At 40.0% G+C, this 17,549-nt stretch overlaps 2 protein-coding genes across 3 annotated transcripts; one reads left to right on the forward strand and one right to left on the reverse strand.

Annotated features, from left to right (window-relative positions):
- Nucleotides 1-1,075: 1,075 nt before the first annotated feature.
- Nucleotides 1,076-4,102, forward strand: neurod4 (neuronal differentiation 4). The gene is made up of 2 exons (XM_084720993.1): nt 1,076-1,272; nt 2,286-4,102. Exon 2 carries the CDS (start codon nt 2,292-2,294, stop codon nt 3,366-3,368), a length of 1,077 nt encoding a protein of 358 aa, XP_084577119.1. The 5' UTR covers nt 1,076-1,272; nt 2,286-2,291; the 3' UTR covers nt 3,369-4,102.
- A 1,613-nt stretch (nt 4,103-5,715) lies between these two features.
- Nucleotides 5,716-17,225, reverse strand: birc5b (baculoviral IAP repeat containing 5b). 2 transcript variants are annotated; one of them, XM_084719991.1, is made up of 4 exons: nt 16,995-17,225; nt 16,312-16,421; nt 15,329-15,442; nt 5,716-5,839 (listed from the first exon to the last, which is right to left on the reverse strand). In XM_084719991.1, the coding sequence occupies exons 1-4, from the start codon at nt 17,118-17,120 to the stop codon at nt 5,716-5,718; spliced, it is 474 nt and encodes a 157-aa protein (XP_084576117.1). In that variant the 5' UTR covers nt 17,121-17,225. The 2 variants fall into 2 exon arrangements, with proteins under 2 accessions (XP_084576117.1, XP_084576118.1); XM_084719992.1 differs by lacking the exon at nt 5,716-5,839 and adding an exon at nt 15,043-15,227 and having other exon boundaries at nt 15,325-15,442; nt 16,995-17,216.
- Nucleotides 17,226-17,549: the final 324 nt, after the last annotated feature.

Raw genomic sequence — 17,549 nt, forward strand, 5'->3', positions numbered from 1 at the left:
TATAGAGACATATAGAGGTTCAGAAAAATATTGATGACTAAGAAATAATGACTGTACTGTGAAGACAGAAATATTGGCTCTCGTTTCTGCTATTGGCAGTGGTGAAAAAAAGTAATTCGATATTGTAAAGTGAGTGTATAAAAGTATGACTACCACATTACACATATTATCCTATTGCAAGTAAAAGTCATGCATTCAAAGTCGTACTTAAGTAAAAGTACAAACTTATTACTATTAAAATGTACTTAAAATAAAAACAAATGACCCCATTATGCAGAATGGCCCATTTCAGTTTTATATTACTTGTTTATCATTAGTGATGTATTAATGTATAATATAATATAGTAAAGTATAGTTGAATAGATTAATAATAATAGATTAATCTATAATAATACTGTACATAATGGGTAATTAGTTATTTTTTTTTATTTTGTGTTATAATCTGAATCTGCAAAGTAACTAGTAACTGTACTTATCACATAAGTGTAGTGGAGTACTACTTTCATTCTACTACCTCCATAGTATCATACAACAGAAATAGTCAAGTAAAGTATCTCAGAGGTATACTTGATTACATGTACTTTTTTACTTTCCACCACCGCTGTTAGCTATTAAAATTCACGAATAAATACGCAGTTGTCAGTAGTTTGCTGGCAGATTATGAGGGTGAAATGCAGCTGGGCAAACTGAATTTTGTGCCATTTGGTTAAATAATCTGTGGCTGATGAAAACTTGCAAGTCTTAGATTTGAGCATCTGAACGTAAAGTTCAAATGTAACATCAGATATGTTCCTTACATGTGTCCTTACCATTAATTATGGACATATAGGTGTGTTAAGAGTTCTCCAGTGTGTGCGCATTTCTTCCCCGACTGCCACCCAGAATTGCAGGACCTCCCGATGTACTAATAAAACACTGCCCGCACGTGCACTCGGGCGCGCGGACTCATTTACCATGGATGGGGAAACTTCTGGCCACGAGCCCGCCACGCGCGTTTGGATGAGTTGATGGTGGGTGGGGCGGCCGAGGGAGGGGCTAACTCGGGTTTTACCCAGCTAAAGGCAAAAAAAACCAGCCCTGTCGTGCCATTTGAGGATGAAAGTTCCAGGCGCGCTGATGGCTGTCTGAGGGATCACACGAGTCTGGGACACTGGTGGACGCACGAAGACAGAAACGCAGCGGATCTGGATTTATCACTCAGTTGCTGAACTGAAGTTAATTAGCCACGTTTTCTCTGTTATTTTACGTAGAGCGAGCGGTGATTCCAGACAGGTGAGTTAAGCTAATTGGTTCATTATTAGTCCAGTAAAAAGAAAAAAAAAGATCCAATAAAGATCTTATTTGAATCTAATTTTTGAGCTCATGCACTTCTTGGTGCACGTGTGTTTCCTTCAAAGAAACGGGAAATCGCTTGAAAGTACATTTAAAGAATTTATAATCGCTCTCAATAAACTGAAATAAAAGTATGATATTTGCAGTGCTCTTGAATTTGCTTTAGGTTCAGTGGTGTGTAATCCAGACACAATAGCGTGTCTAAAGTTCTGAATTCATAAATTTCAGTAATCTGCCCCACTTAAACGCATTAGTGCACATTAATTAACTGGGACAGTTTTCCAAAACAAAAGCAAAACATGTTTGAGGTATGCATTTCACTTAAAAAAAACAATGTCTTACAACGGTTGATTTATTTATTATTAAATATTTTATTTATTCTGCAAGAAGATGTCAAATAAAAAAAAAACAAACAAACGAGAAATCCAGTCGTCTTTAACGTTATAACCAGAATGTGCACATGTCCACATGTGTGTTGAATTGTATGTTGCCTATTTAATCTTTGAGCTTTATATGCTGAGTAAATCCCGTCGTGTCCCAGATTGACAGCGTCTCTGTAGCGACTACAGCATAACAGCAGGAGACCATTCAGCCACCACATCAAAAAAAAGAAAAAAAAAAGAAAATAAAAAGCCCCATCTATTCCTTAAAATCAGAATGTTTCTTTCTCATAGCTTGAGTATGTTGTTAGATATGAACCACCAGCTCTTGAAGAGCAGCCAGAGCTGTCCACACTGCAGTGCTGAAATGAGAGCCCTCACTCTGTATTTCATGGGACAGGAGCTCTCAATCACTATTTATCAGGCTCTGTTTCTACTTCCCATCCCCAATCAATCACAATATGAGATTGTATCATTATTAGGGAGTAGAATCATGCATTTACATGTATGGATATGAAACTTCAGAGGTTGTATCTGTTGACTGACTATGTTTTTGTGCTGTGTTTCTTTCAGATCAAAATGATGACCAAACCTTTTGGAAAGAGCGGCAATATGAGTGAGCTGGTGAGCTCCCTTGGCTGGCTGGAGGAGGAGGACGCCAGCTCTCAGGACGGAGAGGAGAGCCCAGAGATGAGGGGCCGCCACAGCCTGACCGTAGGGGGCCGAATCCGCTCCTGCACAGAACTGGGCAGCGAGGATATGGAGGAAGAAGAGGAGGAGGATGATGATGATGAGATTGGACCAAATGGAGAAAATGCTCCCAAAAGGAGAGGCCCTAAGAAGAAGAAGATGACCAAAGCTAGACAGGAGAGGTTTCGTGCCCGGCGAGTCAAAGCCAACGCCAGGGAACGTTCACGTATGCACGGGCTGAACGACGCCCTGGATAATCTGCGCCGAGTAATGCCCTGCTACTCCAAAACACAGAAGCTGTCAAAGATTGAGACTTTACGGCTGGCCCGCAACTACATCTGGGCTCTGTCAGAAGTGCTGGAGAGCGGCCAGTCCCCAGAGAGCCACGGCTTTGTAGAGATGCTGTGTAAAGGTCTGTCTCAGCCCACCAGTAACCTCGTGGCCGGGTGCTTGCAACTGGGACCCAGCCCAATGATGCTCAACAAACTGGAGGACAAGTGTGGAGGCCCCGGGGTCGGTGGCATGGGGGGTCAGGTTGGCCATCCCCTCAGCTACCCTTCTCCAGGCCTTCCCAGCCCTCCCTATGGCTCCCTGGAGGCTTCCCACCTCCTCCATATGAAGGGATTCAAGGGGTCGGTTTACGACAACCCCTCCCCTAACGAGTGCAGCAGCGGCACCCCTCCGTACGACGGGCCCCTGACTCCCCCTCTGAGCATCAGTGGCAACTTTGCCCTGAAGCAAGAGCCCTCACCCCATGAGTCAGAGAGGAACTACACGCCCCACCCTGGCCACCATGCCCACTACCTCTCATCCCACCATTACCCCACTTCCACGACTGGCGGCCTACCAGGGGCACCGCAGGGCCACCCACTTTTTCAGGCTTCACGCTATGAGCTACCCCTGGACGTGGCCTTTGATACCTTCACCCCCCCTCATCTGATCACCTCTCAGATGGGCACCCTCTGAACAGTAGAGAGGACCAGTCATTGACTCTGCTGTGAAACTGGCCTGGATGAATAAACTGCTGTAAAAACGAAGACTGTGGTTCTGACTGTATAGAGAAAAAGGTTTGCATTTAAGTTGTCCAGAACTCTGGGAGAGCTGAATGCTCAGAGAGACTCAACACCTCAACTCAATCTACCTGATACAAACACGCACCCATAACTTTTAATATTTTATTTATTCTCTTTTTTGTTATGATTATATGTTGGTATTTGGATTATATTTTTTTTGGAGAAGTTGCCCCCTCAGCTGTTATAGAATGACTAAGGATTATTCTACCAAATCGGTTACGCAGAAAAGATTTCTGTGGGATTGAACAAAACATGAGAAAGTTTTTTTTAGATTTGAAAGAAATTGATCAAAAAGTCATCCAACCTAAAGATAAATTGTGCACTGAGGCCTGCAACCAATGCCCCCCTCACCATAAGAAAAAAGCAATGCATTTATTTATATCTGTATTTAATATTTATTTTGATAACGTCTTTGTCCTTTTTATATTTTTCTCAGCACACTTTTTGTTTCACTGTCTTCTTGGTTTGTTGCCAGTCACTGGCAGCTGTACTGTATTTAAATTATTTATTTGAGGTCTTTCAGGTACTTGTTCATTTTGGTGTCACAATTTTTTGTCATACTGTACTGTTTGTAAATATTTTGCTGTTTCGCACTTAATTGAATAAATATTCTTATATTATATGCTATTTCCATAGTAACAATATTTGCCATGTGTTTTCTTCTGAAATGTTGCCATCGTGTACTTTAGAGGTTTAATGATTAATCGATTATAAATCGATTATTAAATTAATAGTCAACTATTATGATAATCAGTTAATCGGTTTGAGTGCTTTGAGTGAATATTTTCTGGTTTGTTTACAACTTTGTGACAGTAAACTAATAATCTTTGGGTTGTGGGCAAATCAAGACATTTGAAGACGTCATCTTGAGCATGTTTCACCATTTTCTGACATTTTATAGACCAAACAACTAATCGATTAATTGAGAAAATAATCAACAGATTAATCAACAATTAAAATAATTAAAATCATTAGTTGCTGCACTAGTGTATTTAAACTTTCAGTTCAACAATATACAGGATGATACCTATATGCAGCTCCAATACTTCTATTCATGTGGACACCAGTTAAATATTGATAATGCAGAGAATTTTCCATTAAAATAGACTTGATTTTGCATTTCACATTACATCTGTCATGTGGTATGGTGGTGGTTTGACTGGAATACTTACATCCTACTTAAGACATCACAAGTCAAAGGAGTAAGTTTGCTTATTTTCTGTAATTTCACCACAAAATCCAAATTAAGTAAATTAAATTCCAGTTACTTTAATTATTTTTAACAGGGGAATCAGTGCCAGCTTATCTATCGCACTAACACTATGAAAGTTCCCTTTGAACACGTTCAGTTTCAGGTGTTTTAATGAATTAGTATTGTATGTTGTGCAGGTTTCTAACAAGTAGTGTGAGAACATTTGTCCATACTTAGATTTGGTAGGCCTATTATATGAAACAACTTCATTACACAAATCTCAGACTAAAGGAAATCAATGTTAACTGGCTTTATTTCATTTCACAATAAAGAACAAGGGCACATTTAAAACAAATGAAAGTGTGCAAGACTAAATTACTGGAACAAAGGAGTACTTCATGGCCTAACGATAGAGATCTGTTGCAGGATATGTGAGAGTGTGTGTGTGTGTGTGTGTGTGTGTGTGTTTTTTTAATGTCATTCAGAGGCTTGCTCCGGGGTGTCTATGGTCAGGCAGGAGGCTGTTGTGGGCCATGGGAAAACAGCTCTGGGGAACAGGTGAATGTGTCGCAGCGGCCTTTCTGAGTCTCTGCTGTTCGCTCCCACATGTCCCATTTTCCCATGTAGCTCATGCCAAAACACTGTGGGGCAAAGAGCTCTTTTTAAAAGAATTCATCCACATTAACTCCAAGACAGAAAAGCACCAGATGGATGTTATAAATTAAGTGATCTGGTACTTTTTTCCTTATCATTTTGAAAATAATGTGACCTCAGCATAGTGCATATCATAAAATCTTTTTTAAGTTGAAATTTCAGCACAGAGACAATCAGATTTACAATGTCCTGATGCCTAATTCAGCTCAAAATGGCAAGGTTCCTAACATTTATATCACTCCACTAATGACAAAAGTCTCAGTTTTGACTTTAATGATCATGTTGAAGGGCATGATGGCTCTTGAAGTAGACAAAGAGCTGGGTGGCGGAGTGTAAAGACGGAGAGGTGAGAGCAAGAGCTGGTGCGTTCAAGTGTGTTTATCATTGTGGTCCTTTAGGCAATTGTACGAAGGGGAAGGTGCCTCAGAGGCTGTTGTCCAAGAGGACTTCCCCCCTCTTCAGCTACCTCTCCAAAAGGTTTGTCTTTTCCAGTCCTGGCAAAAGCAGAGAAAGGGTGGAAGAGAAAAAGGGAACGATTGTTTTACTGGGCGCCACTGGTCCATTGTGAACGCAGCCTGTTCTTTCTCTTGACCTGTGACCTGTATTGTTGTGGGGCTTCTCGTTTGGGGAGGGCAGACAGCTGGGGGAGCTGCGGGAGGGCTGATGGACAGCTGGGCCAATTTGGGGAAAGAGACAGAGAGAAGAGAAGAGAAGAGAAGAGAGTGAGGGCATGAGAGAGATGGAGGGATGGCAGAAGGAAAGGGAAAGGGGAATTAGTGTGTCGGGGGGAAAAAAGAGAGGAGGAAAGAGGAGGAGAGGGCAGCAGAGGTGACGGAGGTCCTTGCTCCTCATTCACGAGTTTGTCCTCTCTGCTCCTGCGTGTCAGCCTTGGCATAGGAATGACACATTGCTTTACACACAGGCAGACATTTGGCCTGTGAGAAACTACTGGCAGAGTTAGCTGCCTGGCGCACTCTCTCTTTGTGTCTTTGCTGTTTTGTTACGGCAAAAAACGGTGGGGGGCAGGGTATGGATTATCCTCCTGAGTCCAAATACATGAGTGGGTGGATATAGAAATAATCCACGTAAATTAACTTTGGATACAAGATTACAAAACACAGAGATGCAGGACAGTCTCTGGAGATTCGACCACGGTGGCGGAGAGGTAGTGTGACAGTTGTATGGAACAATTTCGGAGGATGCAGTAAAGAAATATGCATGTTATTAGCTTAAAATACTTTGAAGGTTTAAGGTGGTGTAAGAACAAATATCAATACTGTTAAAATGATAAAGAATTTAAGTTGTAAAATACTACAAAAAATCCTGGCCCAAAGTACCAGTGTGTATGATTAAAAATTAATTTTACAATCAAAAAGGATCTAGACAATTGTAGTATTAGTGATGGACATGAATACTTTCATGTCTGGTTAGCACACTCAAAACCTGTGTGTGACAGAAGTCTAGAGGAGTTTGTTGTGAAAAATGAGCAAGCTTGGGCTAAAGAGAACTGAAAATTCCCAAAACAGGAGGTCTCCCAAACATATTTCAGAGGTGCAGAGCTGGAAGCAGTGGGGATCAGATTTTCATCTGATCCCCCAAAAAAAATTCACTTGCCTGATTGGACAACTACATCATTCACACTACGCTGAAGCATCTGTCTTACAGGCTCCATTTTATCCATGCATTTCAAAGTGTCCAGCAGCAAATGAGCAGCCAAACTATCTGTGCAGTCTGCGGTTTTCTTTTGATGTGTTAATAATCCTGATCTATTTTTCCATCAACACAACACATATGATTGTGGCATGAGGACTGCAGTGTGTGTGTTTGTGCATGCACTGTGGGTGTGACTGAGAAAAAGAGAAAAGAGTAAAGAGAGAGTGCTTGTGTCTGCGCTCAAAGCAGACTGGTGTTGGTGATTAGAGCAGAGAGATTAAGATTTAGGAATGAAATTGTCTATTGGCAGTAAATATAGAGTTTTCCACTAAAAGACAGCAGAAAAAGTTAAAGAAGGTCCTGTGTCTTGTCTCCAACCTGTGGGATTAAACAGAAGCAGAGTGAGTTGATCTTGAGTTGTGGAGCACACTCTGCTCCGCCTAGGTTGCAAAATGTGGATAAAATACATTTTGGGCACCATCTTCATGTTTGTATGTGTGTTGTCAGAGAAATAGACTTGAGGTCTAAAGAAACAGTTGCGTTTACATCCGTCAGATGCGGCTGGGATGCAAGATGCGTGGAGCTGGATAACCTACAGTGGTTGCGGAATGTGAAAGTCCATATCTAGAGCATGTATAGATAAAAACAGCTCATTCTAAGGTAACAAGACCACAATTATTCTTATTGTCTGGTGATTATAAACATGAAAACACACTAATTAATATTATATTCCATTTCATCCATGTTCTGCCAATGAATCTTCGACACTGCACCTTTAACATCACTTCCAGCTCAGGCATCAAAGACAGATTGTGTGTATCAAGTGGCTCTTCCTTATGATAAAGACAGAGGGTCTTTTAATGAGAAGGGAGCACGTGCTCTGTGATACCATCTTGGCCAAGACGACAGTCAGCAGAGTGCGACCTGTAGCTCAGTCCCCTGGGGGAGTGAGGTCATGTCATATCAGCCCACGGAGAATTAATGCTACAATTCAACTTTTTTTTCATAAACTTCTGTGGTCTTTGTTTTTTATTTTACACTCAACAAAAATATTAATGCTAAATTTTAGCTTTTTTGTTCTCATTTGTCATGAGTTGAAGTGAAAAACAATCATCTAAGACATCTGTGAACACAAAATAATTATTTCCCCCAAATTTTGTTCACAAATTTATTAAAATACATAGTTAGCGAGCACTTCTTTGCCAAGATAATCCATCCACCTGACGTTTATATTTTCGGTGATTATACATTTTGCAGTAATGCCAACAACCTGATGACATCTCATCATCTTTTAATGACAACATAAAATAATTCAGTTTATGAAACGAGTAAAAAACAAAAACAAAATTTGAGTTTGCTTGCTTTCCTTGCCTCTCATGCACATATTCTAGTTTCAGTGTGCAGCACACTTAATCCATTGGCCAAACAAGAGTGGCTCCCACTAAAATGAAAAGGTCCTGATCCATAGGAGCTAGATAGAGGGATAAAGCATTGTGATTAAGATTGTATTAATGGGGCCATAGGACGCTGGAAGGCTTTAATCAGTGTCTGTGTGCCGGTAATCCCTCTGCCTTTAAGCTGGGTGAACATAGTGATCCCCCTCCTCTCGGGCCGCAGTGCGCATGCACACACATGCACACACATGCACACACATGCACACACACACACTGTGGGGCGCATGTGGATATGAGTGCCCAGGTTGAGAGGTGGAGCACCCCGAAAGAGAGACGCCCCAGACTTAGAGGAGCAGCTGGTAGAAGAAAGAGTGAGGAGATGGATGGAGAAAGAGATGTGGGAAAAGACAGAGGAAAACAATGAAAGATGGCGAGGCTGGTGTTATGAGAAGATGTAGGCCGAGAGATTGGTAGAGGGGGGGCATTAAAATAATGACTGGGTTGGTCATGGTCGGCATGGTGGAAGCAATTAAATATAAATGAATAAAACTTTAACTTTTCCTGACCCTGTTTCTATCTATTACCACACCACATCAGACTGGACCAGAGCTTTGAAACTGCGGTCTGGAGATCAACGGGGGTCTTTGGGTGAGTCGCAGGGGGTCCCCAGCAGAAGGGGGAATAGAATATATTAAGTTTTATCACATTTTTTGGGAAGTTTAAACAACAAGGGAAGAAATAGGGTTGTTAGTTTTGACTGATTGTAATCTAGTTTGATCCCAGATCACTGACTTCAAACCTAAAAATACAAAATACAAAAAGGGAATTCATTAAGACAAAAATCCTATCAAGATATTTCTTTTACAGAAACTTCCTAATTTGCAGATCTTATCTTAACAGTGTGGTAACCATTGGGGTTATGGGAAAAAATAGCAGATGGACAGTTCTTAAGTCGGTGACCCTATCCTAAATTAAGATAGGAAATGTCTATTACACAAGTATCCTAACTTCCCAAAATCTTAAATAAAGTCTGAACTTTAACTTTTCCACCTGTAGTAGTGGCCAACTTACTAACTAGCTAACAGTAGCTAACAGTAGTATTAGCTAACATTAGGTAGTGATGGTATTATTTAACAGTAGTATTAGCCAACAGTAGCTAAAAATAGTATTCGCTGACAGTAGCTAAGATTAGTGTTCACTAACAGTAGCTAATGGTGATGTTTGTTTAACACCTATAATTGCACCTGTTGCCTGCAAACATGTAAATAGTTTGTTTGAGCTCCTCTCTCACTCTTGCTTTCTGGATTTCGGGCTCAGGGTGTTCCTAAACAGACTACATCTGTTGCTAATTTTGGAATTTATCACTATTACAGAGAACTAATTTATTGATGTAATGTGTGCAGCCCGAGTTACTCTCTAATGTAATTCGGTGCCGGCCATTGACCAACAAAGCTGTCACTCATGTCTCATGTCTTGTACAGTATGTTTACAATAGTTTCACATTTCTTTCAAATGTGTCAGGCCATAAAGTAACCTTGTCAGGAAGATTTTCACTTTGACATTGACACTAACCTTACACAAACAGGCTCAATAACTAACAAAAATCAGGTAAGTTGAGCAAAATTAACTGGATATATCAACAACCCTTAATGGTTTTTCTGTGTGTGTGTGTGTGTGTGTGTGTGTGTGATTAGGCTCCTTCTAGCTAAGCATTTATTTGAATAGCATACTTAGTGGGGCAATTTCATTCAGAGACCTTAGGACTGTACTGAGAGTCAACTGTTGTTAGCTAACATTTCATGGATGCTGGATAAAGTGATGACTGCAGCTGCCATCTTAGCTAAATCTTTTTTTTTTTAATATCCCAAGTTAGCATTATGTAAATCATGTAAATTTCCTAATAGGAACATTTTTGGATTTCTTTACAGATGTTACTTAACCCATCCATTATGTTATTTTACATTTTTGTATGTTTTAATGTGTGCTTTAGTATGTTTAAAAAAGTAACACTTAAAGTTGGCAAAAGTACAAAAGTGGTGTTGTAGTGTTGTTTTGTCACAAGGTAGTAGACATAAAAATTGATGTGATATTGGATTAAGTATTCAGGATTTGTCAACCTGAGGAGTAAGATAAGATGAAGATAGCTGGTAGCCTGAAGTTAGTCAGGAGTTTTTTCTATAATACCAAAAAATCCTATCTTAGACCCCTCCTATCCTATCTTAATTTAAGATTGTAGGTTCTGTAATATGGCCCCTGTGGTCTTAAGTACATCTATTGTGAGGGTCCTTGCCATCAAAAAGTTTGGAAACCGCTTGGCTAGACTATCTGAAGTCTAGAAAGACATAAAAAATAAAGTCCACTACTGTTCCCTCCATACAATATGTAAGGAAAGTTCAAATAATTATGTTACAGAGAAATAATGCTAAAGAAAATGATATAATATAGCAGCTTGTTCTAATGATGCAAGAGAAAAAGAAAAGACGAGATTTACATGTGAGGGGAGGACAGAGGGCAGCTCGCAGCCTCATTACCTATGGGAGTGGATGTAAAAGGTGACATTGTGTGTGTGAGGATAAGGGGTGGGCCTTCTCCTCCCAGAGTTCTCTGAGAGTATTAGGGTGTAGGAGTTAAAGAGCTTCTAATGGGATCTGGATGCTGTCGTGTTTACCCTGCCTCCCCCCCTCTGCACGCCCACTGCATTGTGGAAGTTGCTGGGCTTTGGGACACCACAATGGGCTGAGTGTAGGGACAGATGGAGGTCCCTTTCGAAGAGGGCACAAAAAACAGCCAAGGTAGGAGGGCCGTGGTGTCTGAGAGCGCAAAGCAGGCAGCATGCCCTGCTGCCAGAGACGTGGGAGAACATTAGAGGTGGAGGAGGGAGAGGAAAAGGCTGAAAAGAGTTTTTTAGATTCTTGCTAATTATAATGCAAGGAAGAGTGTAACTCGGAGTGTCCCTTTGCTCCAGTAATCTGTCAGTAAATTCAGCGTGATCTAGACACATTCACATGGCTTTGATTCAGGCTCACTGTGCAGTCAGCTGGCCTGTATACATGGCAATGTTCAGAGGTGGGAAGCAATGAAGTACAAATACTTTGTTGCTGTACTTAAGTGTGTTAAGAATTTTAAGTAGAGTATTAATTTTCCCAACAACTTTTTATTTGTACTCCTTACATTTTGAGACAAATATCTGTACTTTCTACTCCTTACAGTTTCAAATTGTTCTTCTGACTTTAGTTTTAATGTATTTATGGGGAATTATTGATAATTTTTATTTTGTGTCACTGCGTGCTACCTTCCCAACATCAAGACTGATTTCAACCTAAAATGACAGGATAACACAGGAAAGACGATTCCTTGGTCTTTGCATCAGTGCATCACACACGACTGATGTAAATAAATGACAAGGATGTAACAAGATGGAAATGACGTAACAAGATGTAACTAGACAAAAAAACGATCTACAAAATATAACAGGACAAAATTATGTGATAAAGTGCATGAAGACAAAAATGACGTTATGAGACATAACAAGATGAAAATTACATAAGAAGACGTAACAAGACAAAAATGATATGACAAAATGTATTAAAACGAAAATTATGTAAAACATGTAACAAGACAAAAACAACAAAACCTAAGAAGACTAAACAGACTTGAGTGTGGAGGAAAGGTGAGGTTCAGTTGTCTTTGCACAGAAACAACTGATAGAAATGTCATTCAGAGGGCGACTTTTTGTTTTTGTGCTCTGAGTTCATTTCAGAGCCTGTACTTTTTCACTTTTAGTTGAATCCATATTTCTCTTTTTTACACAAGTATCTGTACTTCTACTCGAGTAAACAATGTGTGTGCTGCGTCTTGCCAGTATTTATAATGATTTATCCTGCTTTGTGTATTCTGACGAGTACCTCTCAGAGTGCAACAAGCCAGCGAAGCTAAAACAACGTACAGTGAGAGAGATGTCGTGATCAGATGTGATATGTTGGTCATTCGTTTATTAAGGGTTAAACCAGGTCAGGCGAGGGGATACATGCTGATGTCACTCATTTAGGGCAGTGCAGTGTATATGGGGCATCAGGGGAGAGGGTTTGGTGAGAGATGCTGATGAGGAGAAGCAGTGGAGGAGGGTAGAGAGGGAGGTACCAGGCGCAGGAGCAACAGATGGGGCCTGCTGATGGAAAGCTCAGGTTGTAAACTTTCTGTTAGTAACATCTGTCCATTTGTCCATCTGCTGTTACACTCACTGTTTACAGTTTGTTTAGCAGAAACTCATTAATTAGAAAAGTGCAGCAGCGGCCACGAGGGCGCCCTTTGTCACAATGTATTAATTAGATCAGAGAAGAATAAGTGCAGTAGTGCAATGCAGAGTCCTGTTAGCTTAATGACTCATTTTAAATAGATTAATGGGTTTATAGTTATTAATTAATGGTATAAAACTGGGGTGGTGTGAGGGGAGGGGGGAACATATGAAGCCGAGTCCCCACCTCAGTCATGATCTAATCAAATCAACAGTTTTGCACCATTCCCACACAGATAAGCTGATCTATCACATCTGTGCCGCTCAGGGACAGAAGTCACGCCATGCTACTCTCTTTGTTCATTTTCTGGAGCACAGATAAATAAGTGGATTTACACGGGATGTGGGTATAAACCCTGATTAGAGTTACATTAGCAATTACTGTAAACAGGCCCCTTATAATCTGTGTGCTTATGCAAATGCCACACCACTTACCTAAACCAGCATCTCATCAGTAAACTGGATTTTTATCTGGTATATTTGGCATTTGGTTCCTCTAAAACCAAGACAACTACATATATCTAAAAAAAAAATTCATTTAATTTATTTATTCTCAGGGACACTGCATACTGATCAGCATCAATGTAGATGTGTTGTCCCTTAGCCTGATGTTAAATTGTCCACACCCTGAAGAAGCCTGCCAACATTAATATAATACATTAGTAAATTATTAAAATATTATTTGTTTGCATCATGACTACAGGAGTGCAACTAGTTTGGCCCACAACTTGTACTTTTTCATGGTTTGCTCCTTTCTAATACTGGTATGTTTTCCTCCCTCTTACCCTGGAGAAAAATGTCCAACAAATAAAAAACATACAAGGTCAGGGCCAACTAAACAGAATAAAAAGCAAATGAAAATGAATACTTTTGGCCACGACAGCAAAATGTGAATAACTGAGGGAATTTCTTACAATAGAATTGATTTAAGAGAGTAAAAACACCCTGAGAAATGGAAGCATAACAGTTTCATTGGAATCGTTACATCACCTATGGGTATATTACTTTTTGGGCTAAAAATATTCTCTCTTCAATTTGCTCTGCAACGAGCGGATAAAGGAGAATTAAGCAGTTGATCTGGGCTCAGTGGCCAGAGTGTTACATTAGACATTAATCCAGAACAGTGGAAGGTTGGAGAAGGGATAGCATCTTTTAATCCTGTACTCCATCCATCTACCCAGCCCTCCCAACAGACACAGGGAGATTCTCACTATATAAATCGAGTCCCAAATCCTGTTTCTGCTGCATAAAAGACATGAAAAATCTAAAGACTTTAGACCAACAAAAAACCTGTCAAAACAGAGAAATATAGAAAGGAAATTAGAGGGAAATTTGGTTTATTGTCAATTAATTCCAAAACGAGATGTATAACCGATGGAGAGTACTGTCTGCATTAGGCTTATCGTACCTAACTATGTTACGTAAGTTATGTGACATAACCCATGTGGTTTATGTTGCAAAACGGTCACAGTTTGGTTAAGCGTCGGTACAAAAAAAGCACTTCGTTAGGGTTAGGCAATAAAACTACTTCGTTTGGGTTATGAAAAGATGGTAGATGGGGTTAAAAGAAATACGTCACATACGATAGGTGACGGAAGCGATGCAATGAACATCACATGCATAATGAAATTTTAAGTTACTCCAAACTTTAAAAAACTGTTTACTTTTTGTTTCACACAAGACAGGACCCCTGGTCTCTGGGTGAAAATCCTGCATTTGTCTGAGCCATCCATTCACCCAACCTCCTGTTAATTAGCATTGCAGCAACATTGTAAGTTTACAGTTTAATAATAAAATTGTTTATTTTCAAATAAATAAAAACTTAAGTTATCAAAATACTTTAAACCAACTTTGGCAAATTATATTATGATTAAACCTTTGCTAGATAAGAGCAGTGAAGCATTACAATGTGACAGAGCTTCCTTGGGGTGTTTATTGCATGAGGACCTTTTCCACAATTTCCATTGTCTGCTGCAGCATCCTTCAGTGTTTCCTAAATCTCAGTCCTCCTTACAAGGTTAGGCAAAGTGTCCTGGTGAGCCCTCTCAGTGCACACTGTCCCCCTATATGTAACAGATGTTACTGGGGCAACAGTTGGTATTGAAAGGGAGGGGCTTCAGGCCATCTGTCCAGGGTCAAGGTTTGAAAAGGGGTGGTAGGGATGGTGGCACGTTCAGGAAAGTGGTAAGTATTTGGTTGAAAAGAGGGAATATAGCTCACATTGTAATCCTGCTCAATGTGAGCTTTCATTTCAGATCGTCTTTGTGAAGGTTTGGAGAGTGAGACTGGAAACTCCAGAAAGTGTTTGTTACTGATGGGAAAACTGCAGCTTCAACGCAAAAGCACCATCTTGTGGTTAAAGACAATACTACAAACAGAGTAATATTTCTCAAAACTTTATTGATGTTTTAAAACAACAGTTATGTCAAACTATTGCTGTCAGTGTGGTAATAAAATCAGGAATTCTGTTTTCTCTCATATAGAGTCCAGCTGAGATTTAAGGCTCTCAAGTGTTTGGTCGATGTCATCACGCAGATACGCCATCTTCTTATGACAAACCTTTCTCTAGAAAAAAAAGCAGAATGTGGAACAAACCATGCAAGTATTAAAGCAAAATGCCACTTCACTGTACAGAATCTACACACATTGAAGGGACACTTACATGGTAGACCTTTAGCCTCTCCTTTTCCATGTTATAGAATTCAGCCACAGAGAGCTCAGTGAAGTCTTTCTTCATGGTTAAGAATCCACAGTTCGGGGAGCGTTTTGTGTGTTCAGACCTGAGCGGGAAAAAAAAAAAAAAGAGTATGGAAGACCAAAATGTGGCACACAGAGGAATGCTTTGTTTTCTGAATATCCAGCTCAACAGGATAAAGAAAGAAACAAATGTGCTAGAATCCGTTAGTATTTAGAGAACTGTCAACCAGCTGGGTATGGTAAAGGATTCAAACAGTGAGTAATCAAGGGAATCACAGCGTGGTACACTCTTCTGGAATATAAAAGATAAATGTGATTTTGATAAGCATGAATTCTACAACTTGGACTATTATGAGAAATCAATTTAGATCCCTCTGTGGAAATTGAATGTTGTGATCCAAATTATAGATGAATACAATTCATACAAAGGAATTAAAAATTAAATTATATCTGCTCTATATCAAAAATTAATTACAAACTCGCACCCAAGACTAAATATTTTGACAATATTTTATTAGTCAGTTCAGTTTTTTCTTCTCCCTGATGGTTGGCCGTTGATCTATTAGCTCTTACAGACTGAAGGCTCTGTGAATTAAGCTTGTATTCAGGTCTTCACTGAGCTGATATCCAGGGAGTTTTTTGACTTTTAAGTTTATATCTTTATGAGTATTCTCAAGTTTAAAAATAAAAAAATCCCTAAAGTTTACTTGAAATTAAAGGAAAACTGAGATATAGATGTGTTCTGTATTGTTTAAAAACATTTTCTTACACCCCATAAAATGAAAAATCCGCCATGACCCCTGCTGTGAAGCTTTGGTGACCCCTTGTGGGGGTCAAGACCCTCAGGTTGGGAACCAGCGCCTTTCACTACCGGCATAATATTCTTCAGTGACTCAAAGCTTACATGAAGCTCTGTAAGGTAAAGGTAAAGCCTCAGGAATGCTTTTCTCACCAGGGATCGTCATCTGGCTCCCAGCCCTCGAGCTCGATCAGACAGAAGAAGCAGCAGGCGACATCAGGCTCATTGTGACTGGGGCAGTGGACGAACCCAGCCTTGGCCATCTGCAAGGTCAATCAAAACAACGACATACACCTTAATATCTGTAGCATGCGTGTTTGTGACTACAGCAAAAATAAAAACAAAGCAGTAAATGAAGCAATTTCATGAAATGACAGCTCAGTCATTAAGTTGACAAGTGCAATTCAAGAACAAAAGACCCCTCTCTGCAGGAGGATTAGTGTCACTGAAAGCCGAGGATCATCTCCTTTTGGCTCGTGGTCGGGGGTTAAGAGTTGGCAACATGGCAGACAGTGTTACTTATCAAGTGAGGTGTCAGCAGCTTGTCTATCATGATGAGACTAGAGTCTGTGCAATGAACATCTGATGTGATGAAACTGAACCTGGCACCTGCTTAACTGTATCACAAGCTGTCATGGCCTGTGGTATTAAATCTCTGTGTAAACAGGGTTGCGGTTTACCAATAATTATTTTCATCAGCCATAGTCATGTACTTTGTATGTTACTGTAAATTAGAGCTGTGACACATCCCACACACAGTTCCCCTCTTGAATGAACCAAGAGTCATAAACATTATTGAGGACTTCACAGGATCTCTACTGCTGCAGCCGTCTTACCTTCTCAGGTGTGCAGTTACAGTCCTCTCTAAATGGCCAGTCTGCAAAACTTAATTCACGCAAATCCTGACTGTACATTTTGTCAAATGAGTAAAACCTTGTCGTCAGTACATCTATACTCGCCATATCTTCAGCAAAAAACAGGTTTATCCACTATAATTCACAGTGTGGCTGTTAATGTGGACATGAGCTGATGGATCTTGCACATTTCCACAGGTGTTTTCAGTTCTGACTCATTAAACTCAGGTTCAAGGTGGGCGGGGCTATGATGGGTTGTTTGGTATATTCCATGTGTGACAACCACAAGTCTGTCGGTCTCATTGCTGAACTAGACCTTCATGTAGAAAAACTACAATGAGTTTTAGGACCACATTAGGGTAACAAAGGGGATTTTTAAATAAAGTTGAAATGTTGAGAATAAAGTAGAACTTTCAGTATTAATACCAGGTGTGCAATAAATAAATTGAAATACCGTGTTGAGAATAATCTCAGAGAGTGTTTAAACTTTATTCTTCTTCAGGCCCTCACCCATCAAGAAGTTAATGTGCTCTCTTC

Source organism: Lutjanus erythropterus, chromosome 6 (genome assembly GCF_056507025.1).
Source record: "Lutjanus erythropterus isolate fLutEry1 chromosome 6, fLutEry1.hap2, whole genome shotgun sequence".
NCBI classification, from domain to species: Eukaryota; Metazoa; Chordata; class Actinopteri; order Lutjaniformes; family Lutjanidae; genus Lutjanus; species Lutjanus erythropterus.

What these genes read in the sequence shown, in the direction of transcription:
- neurod4 (XM_084720993.1), top strand. Translation starts at nt 2,292, where the DNA reads ATGATGACCAAACCTTTTGGAAAGAGCGGCAATATGAGTGAGCTGGTG.
- birc5b (XM_084719991.1), bottom strand. Translation starts at nt 17,120, where the DNA reads ATGGCGAGTATAGATGTACTGACGACAAGGTTTTACTCATTTGACAAA. An exon ending in GTAACTGCACACCTGAGAAG is followed by an intron (nt 16,422 to 16,994) that starts GTAAGACGGCTG and finishes TTGACCTTGCAG; the next exon opens with ATGGCCAAGGCTGGGTTCGT. An exon ending in GAGCCAGATGACGATCCCTG is followed by an intron (nt 15,443 to 16,311) that starts GTGAGAAAAGCA and finishes TTTCCCGCTCAG; the next exon opens with GTCTGAACACACAAAACGCT.